General features: G+C 42.3%; 1 protein-coding gene across 18 annotated transcripts in view; it reads right to left on the bottom strand.

Moving 5' to 3' along the window:
• Dtnb (dystrobrevin beta) overlaps positions 1–20,469 on the bottom strand; it is a 207,203-nt gene that overhangs the window by 53,963 nt on the left and 132,771 nt on the right. For 15 of the 18 annotated variants that reach the window (XM_031356373.1, XM_031356381.1, XM_031356374.1 and 12 more), the window contains exons 10-11: positions 15,631–15,708; positions 955–1,044 (exon numbers count right to left, since the gene is read on the bottom strand). In XM_031356373.1, the coding sequence (XP_031212233.1) occupies positions 955–1,044; positions 15,631–15,708 (168 nt within the window). The remainder of the gene's footprint in view (positions 1–954; positions 1,045–15,630; positions 15,709–20,469) is intronic. The other 3 variants (XM_031356377.1, XM_031356382.1, XM_031356385.1) reach the window with 1 other exon arrangement.

Here is a 20,469-nt window from a genome sequence, read left to right as displayed (position 1 = left end):
AACTCATGGCTTGAATGTGAGGCAGCAACCTCTGCAATGCTCTGCTGCTGGTTTACATCAGAGGCTTTCTAGGACCCTGGGCAACTGCCTTCGCTGACAGAACGTTACTTACCCCGCCTGAGATAAACACTTCTGTTCTCAGAGACCAAGAGCCTGGGACAAGTACATAGATACCATCTGTTGCACAGGCAGATTCTCTGACAGAGTCTGCAATGATCAATTCCCTCCTCCTTCCCACAGGAGAAGCCCATCAAACTCACCAGGGAGTCTGTAGGACCTGATTGTTCCCCCGGGGATGTTAGAGAGAGGGACATGCCCCTAAATAATGTTCATGCTTACTCATACTGGTAAAACTATGGAGACAGTATGAAACAGTCCTTTCCTCTTGTATACTTTTATTTTTAAGTGTGTGTGGTATGTGTGCATGCATGTGTATTGGAGGCTACAATGGCGTGCCAGTGCAGGTCAGTGGATAACTTTCAGGAACTAGTTCTTTCCTTCTCCCACCTGAGTTATCCTGCTCATCTCCACGGGCCTTTACTTGCTGAGCCATCTCTCTGGCCTCAAACAGTCCTTTTCATATGTACACACTTTCCTCAATGACAACTGCTGAAGAGAAGAATGTAAAAACCACGTCCTCTGTAAGCGCGTTCCAGCTTTGGAAGTGCAGGCTTCTCAGGGGTGTAGGGACTCCTCTGGTGTGACCAGCAGGGATTGCACCTTTCTTCAGAGATTGTCTAACTCCATGCTGAGGTAAGTGCCAGGCTTGGCCAGGCTCCTTCTCTTGTGAAAGCCAATGCTTTGGCAATTAACTCTGCCAATCACAGCTGGCAGCTGTTCAAATACACCACACAAGCAGAACTTCTCCTGCTGGCAACCCCAGGAACCAGATCTCACCCCCTCCCTCAGAGCAGCCTTGGCTGCACTCCCAGTGCTGCAGCTCTACCGACTAACCGTGTGCAGTGTTGCAGACGAGCCACATAGGAGGCTATCAGCGCATGCTCATCGGCCAAGAGATTGGGCATGTCTTGGCTATACTGTAACCTGGGAACGGATGGAAGCAAAGACAGCAAGCGTAACACAAGTACAGAAAAAGAAATGAACATGGATTAAAATCAGCAAACTTAAAAGTAAAACAAACAAATCATAATAAAGAAAAGGGAAAACCACAATGCATAATGGAAGATGGTATTAGGTCGTGGAAATCGGCCCCACTGACACATAGCAATCTTTTCTCTCTTTGGTTGACTGAAACTTGTCCTGAAGGGAGAACCCTGTTCACCAATTTTGCCCAGGTTGTGAACTCTAAGATAGAATTACTTTTCAGGAAAAGCCCTCTGGCAGAAAAAAAAAAAACCTGTGTACACTCCATCTACTTATTACTGAGTGACACTCCAATGGCAGTTAATCTACTTATTACTGAGTGACACTCTAATGGTGTACTTTTATGGCTTCTTTCTATACTGGAGAATTTCTAGTGTTGCCCAACACTACCTGCCAGGTAGGTCTCTTTACTTCTACTGGGATGCGAGTTCTCATAGACCCAGCACTTGGATGAACTCATTAAAATTGCGTCTAACAGTAAGACAGAGCAGTGAGGCTCTCTCTTACAGATATATGGAAGATCCATAGCATATGAGCTTAAAAACAACAAAAGAGCAACAGCAACTTTTAGCTCTGGAAATGGTAAAATTGTGTTGTCATCTAGTGAACAAACCTCACCACTTAATCACTCTTGTTTAACACAGCTTTCCTTTCTCAATTCTATTTTTATTTATTTCTTTTTTAAAACTATTTATTTATTTTATGTATATGAGTACACTGTTTCTGTCTTCAGACACACCAGAAGAGGGCATTACAGATGGTTGTGAGCCTGGGAATTGAACTTAGGACCTCTGGATGAGCAAACAGTGTTCTTAACCACTGAGTCATCTCGCCAGCCCCAACTTTATTTTTTATAATCACACTCATTAATTTTTTTTGGGGGGAGGGGGTGCAGCATGTTGCATGGTGCATATGTGGAAGTCAGAGAGTCTCTTCTTCCACCAAGAGCGTTACACATATCAAACTTGGGCCGCCAGGCTTGTCAGGTACATTTTATCCACAGGACCATCTTGCCCTTTCTCCTTAGTCATCCTTTTCTGCACAGGTTGACTAAGCCTCTATTTCATATTTAGCTCTCAGGCAATTCTTTTACCTGGTAACCCCTATGTCCATGTATCTGTGAGATCATGAAAACATTTCATGAATCTCAATGTTCCTACATCTAACATTTCTCATGGTGTTTTAATGTTTGAAGCCCAACTGAAAAAGTTTTCAGTTCTTACAAAATGTCCTTTTCAGTAAAAATGGTCATTCAAAGTAGGTTCCCGCTACATTTTGGTGATATTGCTTCTTTTATGTTGTGTTCGATTGACACATTTCTATTTTGTTTTATGTTTTGGGGGTTTCTGCTTGTGTTTCTGGGGTTTCTCTGTGCAACCTTGGCTGTTCTGAAACGTATTCTAGACCAGGATGGCCTTGAACTCACAGAGATTCTCCTGAGTATCACCATCGGATGGTAATCTTTCGACCTTGAATACAGAATAGCTCTCTCTTTCCCTGTTCCTTTCCTGTATGTGAAGAAGCCAAGCTATCTTGTGGAATTCTGGATGTCATTGATCATTTTCTGTGGAGTCACTGAGTTTGTTTTTCTATTCTCTATGGTTACAGCTAGATGTTTACGTTTTTTGCTCTTATTTATTTGAGGAAAGACAAGAATTTGGTGGTTTCTTCATTCTTCAGCAACATTCAAGATGATCTTTATTACAGACTTATGAGTGATAGGTATTATTGACCATGTTGCTCCATTGTCACCTGGCCCCCTCCACCCACCTTTAATCTAGTTTTTAGCACGTGTGTGTGTGTGTGTGTGTGTGTGTGTGTGTGTGTGTTTACTTTTATCAAGGTCTTACTGTGTAACACAGCCCTGCCTGGATGGTCCAGAACTCAAGAGCTCCACCTACCTCTGCCTCTGGGATTGCAGGCGTGTGCCATCACACCTGGATGTTTCTAGCATTTATAAAAATATTTTATTTTTATTTTCAATTATATATAAGTGTGTGTAGGTATGGGTTTGTGCATATCAGTGTAGTACCTCAGAAGGCCAAAGAGGGTACTGAAACTCCTGGAGCTAGAGTTACAGCTGTTAGCTAACTAATGTAGGCTAGTTGGTCCACGAGGTTCCAGGGGCGTCTTCTGTCTCTGAAAGCTCAGTAAGCGTGTTAGGATTACAAATATGCACCATTCTATCTACCAGAGATGCCCGTGCAGCAAGTGCTTTTGCCCACTGAGCTACTTCTTGGCCCTGAATTTTTCTATTTAAAATGACTGAAAGAGAAATATCCCCTATGGTCTCAGGCATTTGAGTACTTGGTCCCTAGTTAGTGGTGATGTTGGTGGTGAGGTTTAGGTGGTGCAGCTGGAGAAAGTATGTCACCATGGATAGGCTTCAGTATTAAAAGCCTTCCACCACTTCTATTTTGTTCTCTATGTTCCATGCCTGCATGTGAAAGCAGGTGTTCTCAGCTTCTCCTGCCACCATGCCTGCTGCCCTGCCTCCCTATCATGATGGAATCCTAACCCTCTGGAAATATAAGCCAAAAACAAACAAACAAAACCAATAACAATAACAAAAACAATCCCCAAAGCATTCTTATATAATAAGTTGCCTTGGTTATGGTATTTTATCACAGTAACAGCAAAGTAACTAATACAGTGTATCTATAGATGTGTGTGGGAGCAAATGTATCATGGCATGTGTGTAAGGTCAGAGGACAAACTATGAGAGGTGGTTCTCTCCTTCCACCATGTGGGTCCCAGAGATGAAACTGGATATCAGGCTTGGTGGCCTGAGCCTTTACCTACTGAGCCATCTCAATGGCCCTGCTATTGAGTTTTTGAGACATGGTCTCATACATCTCATGCTGGTCTCAAACTTGATTTATGGCTGAGGCTAGAATTGAATTCCCCTGCACTCCTTCAGACGGGGTTTCTCTGTACAACTATGGTTGTCCTGGAATTCACTATGTAGACAAGCTGGCCTCAAACTTGAAACCAGCCTGCCTCTGACTCCCAATGCTAGCATTTAAGGTGTGTGCCACCGTGCCATACTGGAGTTGAACCCTCAGTCATTCCAAATGCTAGGATTACAAGCATATGGCATCATATACCGTCACAATTACTTCTTTAGAACTAATTAATTACTGACAGCAACCAAAGCAGCTTCTATTCTAGTGGAGGAGATGAAGAGTAATCATCTTCAAAATTTATTTATTTTGTGCATGCACACATGTGTAGGCACAGTATGTCATAGAGAGTGTGGAAGTCAGAGGTCAACTCTGTGGCACTCGTTCTCTCCTCCAACCATGTGGGTTCTGAGGATGGAACTCAAGTCCCCAAGCTTGGCAGCAAGCACCTTTACTCATTTACTCACTGAGCCGTCTCACCAGTCCAAGAGTAATAATTTTACAATATAATGAAATAATAATGGTGAATACTGTGCATAAAAATTTAGAATATGAAATGGATGGAAAGTTTCAGAGTTTTAGATTAGATGGTGACATTACGACAGAATTTAAGACCATGATGTCTTTCAACTCCTTAATTTCTATTCAAAGTGCTATACATTTAGGGGACTGACCTCCAACGAAGGCTAAAAGCATTAAGTGACTTCTAATACACTGGTTGACAATTATTCATGAATACTCTGTGCCTCCGTGGAAGCAGTCCTCCCGATGACTAAGGGCAGGCTGCTCAGATCCCAGTGTCTGCTGTGCTCTTACTCTGTCGGAGTTCAGACACTCAGCTCTGCTCAGCTCCCCATTACTCGGCCCACAGGCCTGCTGAAGAAGTTGGAAGAGAATCAAATTTTGTACCTTTGGTTTTTTTCCCCCTTCAATAATCAGAGGCTACTATTAACAAAATAGATGTGAAGGCCTCCGTAACCCGCTGTATTGAGAGGTTGTTATCTCCTGTATTGAACTCAATAATGAGCCACAACAGACTGATTTCCAAAGTACTCTTTCTTGGCTATGATATTCCAGAGTTTAATAAGAGCAGTTTGTCTTTAGAAATGTAGCTTATCAGTTTAGCATCCTTATTCTAAATCCATTAAGTTAAAATGGCTGCTTTTCTCAAAAGGCCAGATAGTGAATATTTTAGGGTCTGGAGGAGCCCAGGGGATTTTTGCTATAACTGCTCACTTGCTATTTTAGAGGAAGCAATTACAGATAGCATGTAGTCAGATGGACATGGCTGTATGGTAATAAAACTTTATTTACAAAATGAGGCTGTTACTTGTAGGGTGCAGTTTGCAGACAATTGTTAGCTGACACAGAGTCTGAGGCTGGATACAGCTCACTCAGTATGCCAACATCTATGTAGGGCTTGGGAGTCTTTATGCTATATTTTTAAATTTGGGTCAATATTAGGCTCAAAGGAAGCATACAGCAACACTGACTGGTTTTACTACTTTGTTTAAACTGACTTTAACTCCAAATATGTTCTAGAGTCCTCAGTGCCTTGGGTGAATTTAGGTGTCCCCAGGGATGCACTATGATCATAGTGAGAACCTAGGAGGGTACACTCTTCTATAGTGACATAACACAGGGACAAGAAGTTCTGGAAGTAACATGCTCTATTTCCTTGGTAACCCTCTCCAGCCGATATCAATGGGCAAGGTGCTCCAAATCTAACAGGGCCATTCCAGGCTACAACATGCTAGCTTGTGTTGTCCCTGACAGACTTGGCGCACAAGTCTCAGGTACTCTTCAGTTTGGTCTAAGTTTGAAGGGACTGTGGTAAAACCTAACAGATAATGCCATGCATAATGAATGAAGGCCAATGCACAAGACTAGAACAAAGAGCATCATGGAATACCTGACCTTTGTCATTAAACCATAGATCAAAATGAGAACAAGAGAGCCAATATTCAGGAAACAAGGTAGCAATAACAAACAACCACAAGTCAAATGCAGTCCATTGAGATGGCTCGGAAGGGGAAGATCCTTGCTGCCAAGCCTAATACGACAATTTGATCCCTGCGACCCACCTGACAGGAGGAGGGAATAGACACATGCCTTCCTCTCCCAAATACATAAAAACATAATACAAATTATTGGTTTTGGGGGAGCTTGAGACAAGGTCTCTTTATATAGTCTTGGCTGCCTTAGACCTCCATATGTAGACCAGACTGGCCTCAAACTCATAGGGACCCACCTGCTTCTGCCTCCTGAGTGCTGGGGTTAAAGGTATGCACCTCCGCACATACAGCTCCCTCAGTGTGCCAACCTCTCTGTAGAGTTCGGGAGTTTTTTAAATATTTTCAAATTTGGGACAAGATTAGGCACTAAAGAAGTAGAGAGCAACACTGACCAGTTTGTTAAACTGTATGTTAAAACACATATTATTTACATATATATGTTATATATTTAAATACACACACACACACACATATGTATTTCTCATATGTATATGAGAAAAAGGGAGGAAGTGGGGAGAAAGGGGGAGGAAAATGAAGAGAGAGAGAGAAAGAGAGAGAGAGAGAGAGAGAGAGAGAGAGAGAGAGAGAGAGAGAGAGAGAGAGAGAGAGAGAGACTGACATACTATGTAGGTCTGGTTGCTCTACAACTATGTAGATCAGGCAGGCCTCAAACTCAGAGATCTGCCTGTCTCTGCCTCCTGAGTGCTGGAATTAAAGGCCTCCCAGCTTCAAATAAATAAGTTTTAAAAAGTCAAATGTAAAATGAGGCAGTTGTGGGTATGTAGATTTAACTAGTGAATTTAATTACATATAAATAATTACTCAATAAAGATCACATCCGTGATGTGGTGACTGCTCACTGGAGCTGAGCAGAAGGGAGCAGCCGGTGCTGCTCTTCACTGAGATGAGGTGGAGCAGGTATGAGAGGGAAGGAAGCTCAGATCTACACTGAGGGAGCTGAGGTACCACGGAAGCACCCCCAGTGCTTCCGAGTGGAACTCAGGAAACTGATGTGGTTGGGGATTGGATGTGGAGTCACTAACAGAAGGCTCAAATCAGCGACCTGAAGAAACGCAGCACACGGGACCACGGAGCTGTAGGGACTTAGAGCCTGGGGAAGGGGGGGAGAGATCAGAACTCAGAGTACAGCAAACAATTCACTTCCTTTGAATGTTAGTTGTTTTCCTTTTCATCTTCTAAATACAAGGTTGGGAAGGAAAAAGCATGTTTGGTCAAATGGTATGAAGCACTCAGGGAAGACATGGCAGCAGCTATATTCACAGTACTAACGAGCTCAGAGATCAGCAGGGAAAACCAGGTGATCCCAACAGGAAACCCCAAGGCCATTTCCTGGCTCTGGAAAGCCCTTGGTTTTCCTTGGGTTCAGAGAAATGTTAGTGTTTTAATATAGCAGGAGAAATTTGGCCCCTGTGAGAGGAGCGGGAGACATCCTGGAAGAGAATAATTAAAAACAAATACCCAGGGGCTGGCAGTGACTTGGCAGCTAAGACACCTACTGCTTTTGCAGAGGACCCAGGTTCAGTTCCTAGCACCCATATGATACCACAGCCGTCTCTAACTCCAGTTCCAGAGGACCTGACACCATTTTCTGGCCTCTGTAGGCACCAGGCATGCACGTGATTTAATACATGCAAGCAAAACACTCCTATATGTAAAATAAAGTTTAAGAACCCCAAACAAATTGAAACAAACTAACAAACAAAAAAATCTGTACCAAATATCCCAAGTACCCAGTGACTTCAACAGAAAGCCTTTCTGGAAATGAGACAGGATAGGGATACACACAGAGCAGTGGTATAGACCTGGTAGATGGTAGTAGCTGTGGATTACCCTAGATCCCTCTATGGCAAAATGAGCATCTCAAATACTCCAAGCTCCACAGGGAAAAAAAATGGCTACAGGTGTCATCCATGACACCGTAAGCAGTCCTGTGGCCAAATCAAACCTTCTTTTTTCCTATCACCAAAAGAAACACAGTGCCAATGAGTCAGTCGGGGAGATGGGTTGGCAGAGTGTCCTTGTCTGGACTGTATCTCTTTCTTTTCTTAATTTAATGTAATTTTGTGCAGGGAGGGTGTGTAAGATACATGTACATGTGTGTGTGTGTGGAGACCAAAGGAAGATGTCTGGCAGCCTACTCTATTATTCTCTGCCTTACGGCTTTCAGACAGGCTTTCCTTCACTTGGCAGCCAGCAAGCCTAGTGATCTTCCTGTATTCACCCAAGTCCCCAACAATACTGGAGTTACAGGCATACACACAACCACACATGGGTCTCTGACAAGGCTGCTGGGGCCCTAACATGGTCCACAGCAAGAGCCACCTCCCCAACACTGATTTTTCTTAAAGAACTCAAACATTCAGAAAGACAAAGGAGTTAGAGAAAGACAGCTTTTTGATTCACTGCCCCTGGGCTCTTAATGCAATATCAGGCAATGAGAGAAAAAAGGTGCTGTCCAAGGAGAGCCCAGACAGAGAAAGACAGGTGGCCAAATGACTTGTCAGGTCTTCTGCATAGGCCAGGCTACAAAGGGGACCTCTCAGAGCCCTGTTAGCACCACCCACCTTCACTAATGAAGGATGAGGTGCTGTTATCCCAGTCACCAAGTGACTTCTACCTCACACTGACCACAGGAAAAACTTTCACAAATGAAAATCGCAACAAAGCAAAAAAAAAAAAAAAAAATCTTTCTTTTCTGCATGTACCAGCTAGCTATATGCAGCTGTTTTTAAATGCTAATTAATTAAAATGAAATGAAAGTCATTTTCCATGTCATTTTAACCACATTCTAAGTTGTTAGGAGCCACGTGTGACTAGTGGCTGCCGTAGAGTGAGCATAAAGATGGAAGCATGGCTAGTGTGGGAATGATGTTATCACAAACCAGAGAAAACTTGCAAGGTTCTTTTTAGGATAGTGACACCATCAGACTTGAATTTCAGGGAAAAAAAATCCCTCTTATTGCAAAGAAAATGGCTAAGTTGGGTTTAAGGTGAGGACAGAAGCTTTCTGAAAAGATAAATGCAGCCACAGCTCTGATTCTAAATACGCTTCACCAGATAAAGGAAACTGGAATGTTTCAATAGCTTGTTATTAAACCAGTGACATGTCACTGGGCAAACACAGTAGGTCTAAGCTGGATAAGAGGGATTCAGCACCTGTACAGGAGCTACCTTCGTTGGGCAAGACCGCGTCCCAGCACGGGCACCTGAGAGCAGCAGCCCAGAGGCAGCTCCTCTGGCAGAGACAAGAGAAAGGGGGCTATTATAAAGGGGCTACAGAGCATATGAAAATTGTGGAAAAAGTGTGTGTGAGGGGTTGGGGGGCTGGGTATGTAGCAGTTTGTAGAGCACTCACATAATATATAAGAAGTCCGGGTTTCATACCCTAGCACTGAATAAACTAGGCATGGGATGCATAACTAATCTCAGTACTTGGGTGGTGGGGGCAGGAAGAACAGAAGTTCAAGCCATCCTTAGCTACATAGTTTGAGGCTAGCTTGGGCTACATGAGACTATTGCAAACAAACAAACAAACAAACAAAACCCCAAAAACCAAAAAACAAAACCAAAAGCCCCACCAACCAATGAATAAAAAAGAAACCAGAGTTAGAGGGAGGGGAAAGAGGGAGAGATTATACCTGAATTAGAGAAAGCAGAGACAAAATGCCTGGTAAGAAAGGGAGGAACAAGGAGAAGGTGTGTGTGTATTGTTCACTAGAAGTTTGTTAGATCTTTGTATTTGCATGCCCTTTGCTGGCAGATGGAAGAATTAGGTATTAGGAACTCTAGGGTGTCCCACAAGCACCTCTAATTCAGCACAAGCTTGCTGGCTTCTTGCCCAAGTTTCCCTCCTGTGTTTGACCAAAATTACCTTAATGAAAGCCAGGAAGGAACCCAGAACATTATCTTTCCTTTTCCTCAGCTGACCAATATACAAAATCTCCAGAGCCTCTCTCTCAGTTTGGATTTAACAATGAGTACAATTCCACACCAGTTCCTTCCACACTGTGAGGCCACAACCTGTTCAGTGATGTCGGCCTCAGTCCAAACAGAGGAAGGAGCTGCTGCTATGCTGTCAGCTGCAACTTCTCAGATTTATGTTCGCAAGTGTCTGTCTGAAAATATTAAAATTGTCTGTTTCTGCCAGTGTGAGGGGAAATTGGTAAAAAGTCCACCTTAAATCTTAAATGGAAATGGAATCTAATCCCAACCCAGAAGAGGCTGAACACTGGCAGAATGCCCAGGCCCAGGATGGCTTTGGGTACCTGCCAACACTGAGGGCCCTGCAGTTTCTTCTGATAATGTGTTAATTTTTAATTACTATGCTTTTCTGTCTTTCAAAAGAAGACTGAAGAAAAAACATAATTCCTGTGTTGACTTGGAGGGCTTTTCATGAAGAATGCAAACCAGCCAGTTGTTTTCTAAAACCCTCACTAATTCTTGCTTTTCTTTCTTTTTGTTTTTTGTTTTTGTTTGTTTAGGGTTTCTCTGTGTAGCCCTGGCTGACCTGGATCTCACTCTGTAGACCAGACTGGCCTCAAACTCAAAGAGATCTGCCTGCTTCTGCCTCATAAGTGCTGGGGTTAAAGGCATGTTTAAGGTTTTTTGGTTTGGTTTGGTTTTTGAGACTGGGTTTCATGTAAAGACTGGCCTTGAACTCCCAGCCCTCTGCCTCTACCTCCTGAGTGCTGGGATAATAGGTACATAGTGTAGCACCACACTAAGTCTAACTGAGACCTTAAAATGCATCATTTGAAGAAAAAAACTTAAAATGCATAGTTTGGAGAGAAAAAAAGAGTATATTATATGGTGTCACCAAAAGACACTCAACTTTATGTGGACCAATGGGTTCAAACTGGATAGCCTCAACCTGGCATTTTCCACAGGAGGCAGAGAGGGCCCAGGAAAGAAAGGCATGAGGGCACCTATAGTTGCACAGACAGTTACCTTATGGGAAAAAAAGCCTGGTAGCAGAAACAAGTCTTAGAATGTGTGTGTGTGTGTGTGTGTGTGTGTGTGTATACATCTATGTACACACATGAACATAACTATGTGTTCAATAGCAACCTTTATAGCTTTTCTGTCCCAGGACTTTTCTTGACAATATGCCCTTATTGCTTTGATGTTGCAGATATCAAGGGCACGACCCTTGATGGGCAGTGACACATCTAGGCCCCAAGAATCCTTCCTTGGATGTTTCGCAAATCATAGGGTTGAAAAGCACAGCTCCTAGAGGGCCGAGGGTCTGGTGTGCACAGGACTATCTGTTCCAATGGTGTATGTGTGTCTATCTGCCAATAGTAATAGGAAAAGTGTTGACAGTCTATGAGAGAAGGAGGTTAAGTGATAGGTAGTATCCTGTGCTGTGATCAGTGTGGATCCAGTCCTCCCTCTCTCCCTCTGCTTGGACTTTGTGGTTTGTACATGTGACAGTAAGGGTTGAACAACTGAAATCTGTTGAGTGTTGTGGTGTGACGCCTGTCATCCCAGCCCTTGGGAGGCAGAGGCATGGGATGTAGAGTTTGGGGGCTAACCTGGACTACAGTATGCACAAGACCTGCAAATGTGAGACCTGTTTCAATAAAACAAAACAAAACAATAAGAAATAAAGCCTTTGGAATATAAGACGCTGTAACTCATATATCAACCAAATGTATAAAACAAAAAGTTTCAGATTGATGATTTTTGCTGCTGTGTAGTCACATGAAATTTTCATAGAACTGTAAGCACTGAAATATTCACAAATAATTAAAGCTAAAAGTTTAAAGATATTTGAAATAAAATACTAACTTCCGCTTCCCACATCTATGTGAGTATAAGTTAATGCAGAATGGGGCAAGAGCTGTACACCAGCTCAATCTACATTTGGAGCCTTGAGAAAAAAGCAGGCCAGAAAAGAGAATATATAGTGAAGAGGAGATTAAACTTCTTGTTGTTTTTTTTAAGTTTTCAAAGTTTTTCAAACTGTTTTAAAATTGTTTAAATCTGTTATTCTAATGAATACAAAGAAAATGAATTGAAAGAAGCTATTTAGTTGAAGGTAAAGACAAAATTTCTTTTTAGCTGTAAACATATCTAGATATTTAAAAAAAAGTTGATTTATTGTGTAACTGTGTGCATCTAAGTGTACATGTGTCTTGTGTGCATTTAAGAGCAACTGTGCAGGACTGGAGAAATTGCTCAGATGTTAGGAGTGCTGGCTACTGGTCTAGAGAACCTGGGTGCAATTCCCAGAACTCACATGGCAAGCTTACACCTGTCTGTAACTCCAGTTTTGTGGGATCCACGGCACCACACATGCATGTGGTGAACATATATATGTATGCAGTAAAATACTTATCCATACAAAATAAAACAAATAATTTTTTTAAAAAAGGAGTATGTGTATATGCAAGCTTATATGCATGTGTGCATCCCTGTGCATGTGTGCTCTTGAGCAGAGGCCAGACAGTGCACCCAGAGTTCCTTATCATACTCTACCTATCTCTTTAAGGCATGGGCTCTTCCCTGAACATGGAGTTTAGTTTTCTGAGCTAGCCTAGAAAGCAGCAAGCCCCACTGGTCCTTCTACCTCTCAGTATTCTAGGCTTGTTATATGCTGGAATCCAAGCTCTGGTCCTAGTGATTTTGAAGAAGGCATGCTTAACCACTGAGCTCTCCAGCTGCCCTATTGGGGGGATATTACAAAGAGCAAACCCATAGAGAACAAACTTCCAGGAATATAATTTCTAGTATCTCACACAACAGCCAGAATCTTTTCCATTTAAAAAGTCATCTCTTTTATTTTAGCTAATATAGCATTATTTTTGACAACTCTAGTCAAAACCATTCAGATATGCACTGCCAATTACAAAAGGTAGGCGAGGCTGTAGCTCAGTTGGAAGTGTCTCTGCCTGGCATGCATGAGGCCCTGGCCTTGCTCTCCAGAACCACAAAGCAGGTAGTGTAGTGAAGGCACTCAAGAGGTAGATCAAGGCCAGCTGGGATACATGAAACTTTACCTCACAAAAGTAAATGATTAATTAAAAAAAAAGATAAAAACCAATTTGCTTAAAATATTCTCCCATTTTTCATACCACATTACATATTTCTTGTATGATCTTATTTGTGGTTTATACTTCGTGCTGAGTTCTATACTGCTTTTTTTAGAGAGTAGCACTGTCCCTTTCAGAACTCCTGCCTCAGTAGCTCCAGACCTCGTGTTGGGAAGACACACCTGGCTTTCACAGATTGGAAACTCGAGTCTGACAACACTCAGGAGCAGGGGTGTAGTTACTTCTGTGGAGCCTCGCAAAAGTCAACATACTATCTTCAGTTTAGACTCCGTGGTTACTGGAACCATGAAAAGCCACATGTACAAACTATTACTACATGTGGTATCTCAAGATCTCCTGCTGGACATATATGAAATCCCCTAGGATTCTATGTACCCAGGGTACAATGTCAGCTTCTCTTGAGCTGCACTTCTTCAAGCTGCATAGCCCTGTTAGCTGCCATGGATACACTGTGATATCTGCTCTAGGACTAATTTCATACAGACCAAGATGCCAGCTGACATGCTGATTTTATAATAAGGTCTTAATCTGGAATATATTCTACTGTCTGATCCAACTCTAAAAAATGGCAGTCATAATTTTAAGACTGACCCTGGTAGCTTGGGTATAATACAGCAAGCCTATGGTTTGTCTATGAAAATGTCTGTGGTTAATGTAGGACAAGAGTCCCTTTTGTTCATCTTCCTGAGCGATAAATCACCGTGAGGAAGACACTCTCTGTCTGATGGCTTCTTGTAGCTAACTCACCTGGGATCACTGAATGCCTAGTATCTTATCCTGGTACTCCCAGACACTTTGAGGTTTCAGGTTCTCTGGTGATGCAGAGGAGCAAAACTAGTAAACTATGAGAAGAACTCAGATGAAGCTAACCAGGTGAAGCTCAGGAGGTGACAATACTAAAGCTAACATACATTTCCAAGCTCAATTCTTTCAATAACCTGCCCTGTCTTCTAGTTTTAAAGTAAGAATATTCTCAGTGGAGAGTATAGAATTGAAATATTATGGCTTTTAATATATATATAAAAAGTTGAGGATAGGGCAGGCGGCTGTTCTGGGTCCTTGGGGATATAATTTGTAACCCATTCTCTGTCTTTCTCACTGGATCTCTTACTCCAGTTGCCTCTAAAATAATATAGGCAGTTTATTAAGTCCTCATGTAAACCTCACAAGGTGGATATCATCATCAGCTCCATAGATTAAAGAACTAAAGAAACATGTCTAAAGTCAGGTGAAAGCAAGATCCAAACTCATGTGCCTCGCCTACACCACTTCCTGCTTGGCTCTGCTCCCAGGGAATGGTTGCTCCTTGCTAGAAGTGCCCTCAGGAGGCAGCAGGCAGTGTCTTACCTGTTCCAGGTGCTGGATCTCCACACAGAAAGAGCTGTCTCACCAGGCCACTGATTTATTCAGTCTCTAAGTCCTCTTTCTAAGGGAGCCTGGCAGCCAGCTCCTCTGCTTCCTGCTAAGGTTATTCCCCAAATTGGTTTGATGACAAAAACCACCCAGAGAATTTGTTAAACACACAGCCTCTCCTTATCCTGTTCTTGGAGATTCTGATTCATTGAGTCTGACATGGTCCCTGAAATGTGTATTTTTAACAAGTGCCCCAGGGGATTCTTCTCTTCTGCAGGTTTGGGAAACGCTGCTCTGGGAGGTTTTAGCCAATGGGAACAACCACTGCTGCCTTCAGGATCATATACAGAGTCAAATTATTACTAGGACGACCCCATTTCTATAGCTGCATCAACACAAACTGCTCAGCACATATGGCACAAAGTGCTTCTGGTTTTTTTCCAGGGAGGATGGATGGGATGTCATGCTGGGTGAATTGGAATGTCTGTGATTTTTTTTTTTTCTCCTTTTCAAGTGATGACTGTTGAAAGAATTCTTTAATGGTTGTGCCCGCGAGGGAGTTTCTGTATAGCTCTGGTCATAGAACAGCTTAAATCAAATAGAAAGTATGTCATTCAATATAGTTCTTTTAAGTCTGCCTATGAGAATTCTGAACAAGAGAAAAATTAAATAAAAAAGAGGAAGGAGTTTAGAGTTTTCATGCCTTAAAAGACCCTAAAGCAAATTCTCTGTATAACTAAGACTGAGGGACTTGAGGCTTTCTACTTAAGTGCTTATGAACCATATACAGAATGACTTGGAATATCTTATAAGAGATTAATTATCAGTCCACAGACTAAGATCAGAAGCAGAAATTACCTGCAATATTAGAAAGTCAAATGCAAAATTGTTGAAATGTATGATTATTAAATTGTGCTTAATATTAGTAAAGATCCCAATATGCCTAATCTACTCTGACACTGCTGCTTGTCACAACAGCACTTCCACTTTTGGCACTAGTCAGAGCTGTCAACAGCTGTATTAGAGTCAGAAGGGGGATGGAGAATAAGGCCATTAGCGGGGTTAAGAGTGTTGGCCTTCCTGACCAGCGGAGCTCTCAGCCCAAGCCTGGTTTCCAAGAGCACAATCTCATAGGTGGCAGAAGTCTGTTCCCAGCTTTGAGGTACAAGACATACCTACCTCTTGGTGGGAGTGGGCACTCCAGAGGACATGTGGCTAAGCACGGTGTCATTCATATTGGTCAGAGGGCGAGGAGGACTGAAAGAAAAGACATTTACATTACATTAATAAGTACCAGGACTGGAGAAGGGAAGGAAGAATGCAGGCAAAGGACCAGCTATGGTTCCTGATGTGTGCAGGGCAGGCAGGGTGGGGGTGGGCTCCGATATGCAGTTTTCAAGGTAAAATAAGTTCAACAAGAAGGAGTTCTCTCTCACTCACAAGGCCACAGCGCCACAGAGCTGTGGGATAGTGGGAGGCAACAGATTATAAAGAGGTTACTCTAGGGTGTACTGGCATACCGTGGTATTCCAGGACTCAGAAAGCTGAGTTTCAGGCCAGCCTGGGCCATGGTAAGTGGACCACCACCCAACTGCCCACCCAAAGGAAAAGCCTATTTCGAGATGGAACGTCACTCCTGCTTTGCAGTCTAATATAAAGAAATACAAATGACTAACTTGCCTATTGTGCCTGTTCTTTAATGGTGGTGGTGGTATACTGGGAACTGAACACAGTGCTTTACCAGTGAGCTATGATTCCACCCTGGCTTTCTGTTTTCTTGTTTGATGAGCTAGTCTCATTATGGAGCTCAGGCTGGCCTCAAAATGAAAATCCTACCTCAGCAGCCTGAGTGGCTGGCATATGCCACCAAGCCTAGCTTGTACCACTTGTTTTTGATTAATCTGGTTTTACTCTCCTTTTAAATATTACATTTGTGTGTGTGTGTGTGTGTGTGTGTATGTGTCTGAGCTCCTGCTCCTACCCACTAGACTTCTTTTCAAAATATTTCTGGTAGTTAATGGCTATTGGGGAGAGGGGCGTCATTGTTGGGAGTGGTGTAGCCTCTGGTAAATTGCCCAAGCCCCATTGCATCTGAGTGTGACTTGCTCAGCTCTGCCTGGGGACAGTCTGTGCTGCAGGTTTCATAGTACATTCATGTAAAGGCTCTGGGGATTTAGTTCAGGAGACGCAGAGTGTCCATTTACCCATGCACTTCCTACTCTATCCTCAAACTAATTTCATTTCTGAGTAGGGAACCTTCAAAAAAAAAATTAAAGGAGGAAATCCAAAATGAAAAGTGAATTGTAAGGAGCAGATTTGGGGCAGATTCAGGCCTCTGAGTTTTGTTTTTTTTTTTTTTAAAGATTTATTTATTACTATACATAAGTACACTGTAGCTGACTTCAGACACCTCAGAAGAGGGCATCAGACCTCCTTACGGGTGGTTGTGAGCCACCATGTGGTTGCTGGGATTTGAACTCATGACCTTCGGAAGAGCAGTCAGTGCTCTTACCCGCTGAGCCATCTCACCAGCCCCGAGTCTTTTTTTTTTAAGGCAGGGTCTCCGAGAATAGTCCAAGTTAACCGCCAGGTTTCCCATTCCAAGTGCTGTGATAAAAGGCCTGAGCCACAGTGCTTGGCTTGACTCTGCTTGTTAATAGAAATAGGCCTTGCCAGACTAAATTCCAATTCTAAACTGTTCATCTGACTTCCTGTCTCCATACAAACTTCTAATCCTTCAAGTCTGCTATTGCTAATGGCTGCACTGAGTTATAATCAATTAATCAATTGCTTTAGAATAGGTTGGGCAGATTGGATTACTTATAGTCCTAAATTTATACTTTTGCCTCTGGGTCTTTTTAAAATCAATTGTTCTGCTTAAAACAAGGAGAAAATTCCTATGGAGGAACCTAGTCAGAAGTAGCTTTTCACACACTAAATGTCAAAATAATGACATTCCATGTTGCTTTCAGAATTAAATATAGTTATCTGCTTTACTTCAATATTAAAAAAAAAATCACTGCATTCATTTTCTCATTGATACTCTCAGAGGAAATAAATACAGGAGAAAAATTAATGTCTTGAACATGGGTACAGGTGACAAAAATATCATGATCTGTAGTGTTTTGTTTGATCTGAGGCCACCAAAGTCTTCATGTCTCTTGGCAGATATCACAACCAACTATTTATTACCTTTTCACACCCAGAGAAGCTCATCTCTAATGTGGAAAGCCAACTCATAGTTACACTGTATTCTAGAAACTTCTCATACTCTGCCCCCAAATCCACAGCCTGTCTAGATTCCTGCCTCCTACTAATGAGAAAACGTGGCTTTACTGACCAACGAAATTAGTGCTTGCAAATCTCAAGAAGGTCCTCAGAATGGAATGGCCATCAGAGCTGCAGGCCACTAGGAAGCCAACAGCACTGAAGCATTCTTAGAAAATTCCTTTCAGGCCTGGAGAGATGATTCCGTGGTTCAGAGCCCTGGCTGCTCTTTTGGAACACATTTTGGAAGAGTTTGATTTCCAACACCCACATGGTGGCTTGCAGTTGCCTGTAAGTCCAGTTTCTAAGGATTTTCTGGCATCTGCAGGCACCAGGCATGCACATGGTACGCACACACACACACACACACACACACACACACACACACACACACACACACACACAGGCAAAACAGCCATACACATACCATAAAAAATAATAACGTTTCCTTTTTGTCAATAAGATACCACTCCCTTAAATGGATAGATAGAAGCAGTTGATATAGGTAGAAGAGAGAAAATAATTTGCTATTCAGAAGAACAATTTTTAAAAATATTTGCAGTCTCTCTGTGAGGGATGAGGCAGTAAGGAAGAAATGCAGAGGTATATGTATACATGTGTGTCATATGTAAGTGCGCACACATGCAGGTGCCAGATAATGTTGGATGTCCTGCTCTACCACGTTCCACCTTGTTCCTTTGAGACAGGGTCTTATACTGAACTTAGAGCTAGCTGAGAGCTAGTAGCCCCACGGATGGATCCTACTCTTTCCACCCATGAAAATACTGGGGTTACAGGAGAATGTGTCCCCACCAGGCTGGCTTTTTTACGTTCAAACTCAAGCCTGAGACTTGGGCAGCAGCATTCTTACCCCTGTGTCATCCCCCGACCCCTGAGAGGTTTTTTGACTTTTGTTTTGAGACAGAATCTTCCTATGTAGCCCAGGCTGACCTTGGAATCCTCCTGACTCAGCCTCCTATGTGTTAGGAATTTGGGGTAGAACCCAGGATGCTGGCATACTAGGCAAGTGCTCTATCACTGAACTACATACAGGATTTTTGTTTTTGTTTTCTTTTCCCTTGAGACAGAATTTCTCTGTGTAGCCTTGGCTGTCCTGGAACTCACTCTGTAGACCAGGCTGGCCTCAAACATAGAGATCTACCTGCCTCTCCCTCCTAAGTGCTGGGATTAAAGGTGTGTGCCCCACCCCTGCCCCTTGGTTGACATTTTTATCACTATCTTTCAAATGCCAAGCATAGTATTCAGTTAAGTATTTGTTGGTTGTGAGTCAGCACTATGTTGTGAACACAGCACAGTGTTTCACTAAAGTTTAGCTTTAGTGAAAATTTTTAGTGAATGTCATATTTGGTAGATACATTTGCAGCTGGAACAAGATCCCATCCTTGTATTAGAAACTGGCATCTCCCACTCTACTTATCTGGTCTGCTGTTTTTCCTTGTATCTAATCTAATCTGTGATTCAGTGAGAGAGCCAACCAGCAGTGCAGTGTGACTTTAACAGCAGCAATACATACTGAGTGTTGAACATGTACCAGTATCAGTACAGATATCTTACAGAATTCATATTTAAGCCTTATATTTCAGAATGAAGGCACACAGCACTGTAATGTTTTTATTTATTTATGTATCTATCTATTTTGAGACAGAGCCTTTCTTTGTAGCCTGGGAGTCCTGAAATTCTATGTAGATAAGTCTGGCTTCAAATTCACAGAGATCCACAAGCCTGACTGGGGCTATAATATTCTTAGGTTACAAAGCCAAACCGTGAGACAACCTGGACTGTGAAGCAAGGCAGTATGGCTCTTGCTGACTTCAATCCTGCTGTCTGCTGCCTCTACTACCTTTGATTACTGTACTTTTAGCAAAATGCTGATATAAGGCTATTTCTTATTAGTAGCTAAATTGAAACTAATCATGTGGGGTGGGAAAGAGAACTTATCAATCAGGAGAACTTGCTGTTCTTATAAAGGACTGGAGTTCAGTTCCCATCACTGCCATGAGGCAGCTCACAACTGCCTCTAAAGATTTATTTAGTTAGTTTATTTTCAATTATAGTTGTCTTCAAACACACCAGAAGATGGTGTCAGATCTCATTACAGATGGTTGTGGGCCACCATGTGGTTGCTGGGAATTGAACTCAGGACCTCTGAAAGAGCAATCAGTGCTCTTAACCACTGAGCCTGCTCTCCAGTCCCTCACAACTACCTCTAATAACAACTCCGGGGGATCCAATGCCCTTTTCTTGCCTCCTTGGGCACCTGCATGTATAAACACTCAGATACACAGACACCTTTAAAATAAAATAAAACACTAGCTTTTAATAATAAAACATAGTTCTTGGAACCTTTTCAAAGGAGCAATAGCAATGATGGCCCCAGAGTATGGCTCTCTATGATATTACTATAACACTACATTCTAAGTGCCCATCTACACACAATCTTTGCTTTCTTTTCTTTTTGAACCAGGTCTTACTATGCAGCAGAGTCTGGCTAGGAACTCCATATTCCAGCGGCCTAACCTCCAGAGAGATTATATTACTAGTGTGTGGCACCATTCATAGCTGAACTTCTACTCTGTTACAAAGAAAACTACATAAAATAGAATAACTTACTTTTTTCAAAAATATATCTCTAATTTATTTAGAATGACTTAAAAGGCTAATCATAATTTCAAAGCTCATCTAGGTTTCTTTTTTGTTTTTGTTTTTTTTTTGTTTTGTTTTTTTTTTTTT

Source organism: Mastomys coucha, unplaced genomic scaffold (assembly GCF_008632895.1).
Source record: "Mastomys coucha isolate ucsf_1 unplaced genomic scaffold, UCSF_Mcou_1 pScaffold6, whole genome shotgun sequence".
Taxonomy (NCBI): Eukaryota; Metazoa; Chordata; class Mammalia; order Rodentia; family Muridae; genus Mastomys; species Mastomys coucha.
This window is presented reverse-complemented; position numbering and strand designations above follow the sequence as displayed.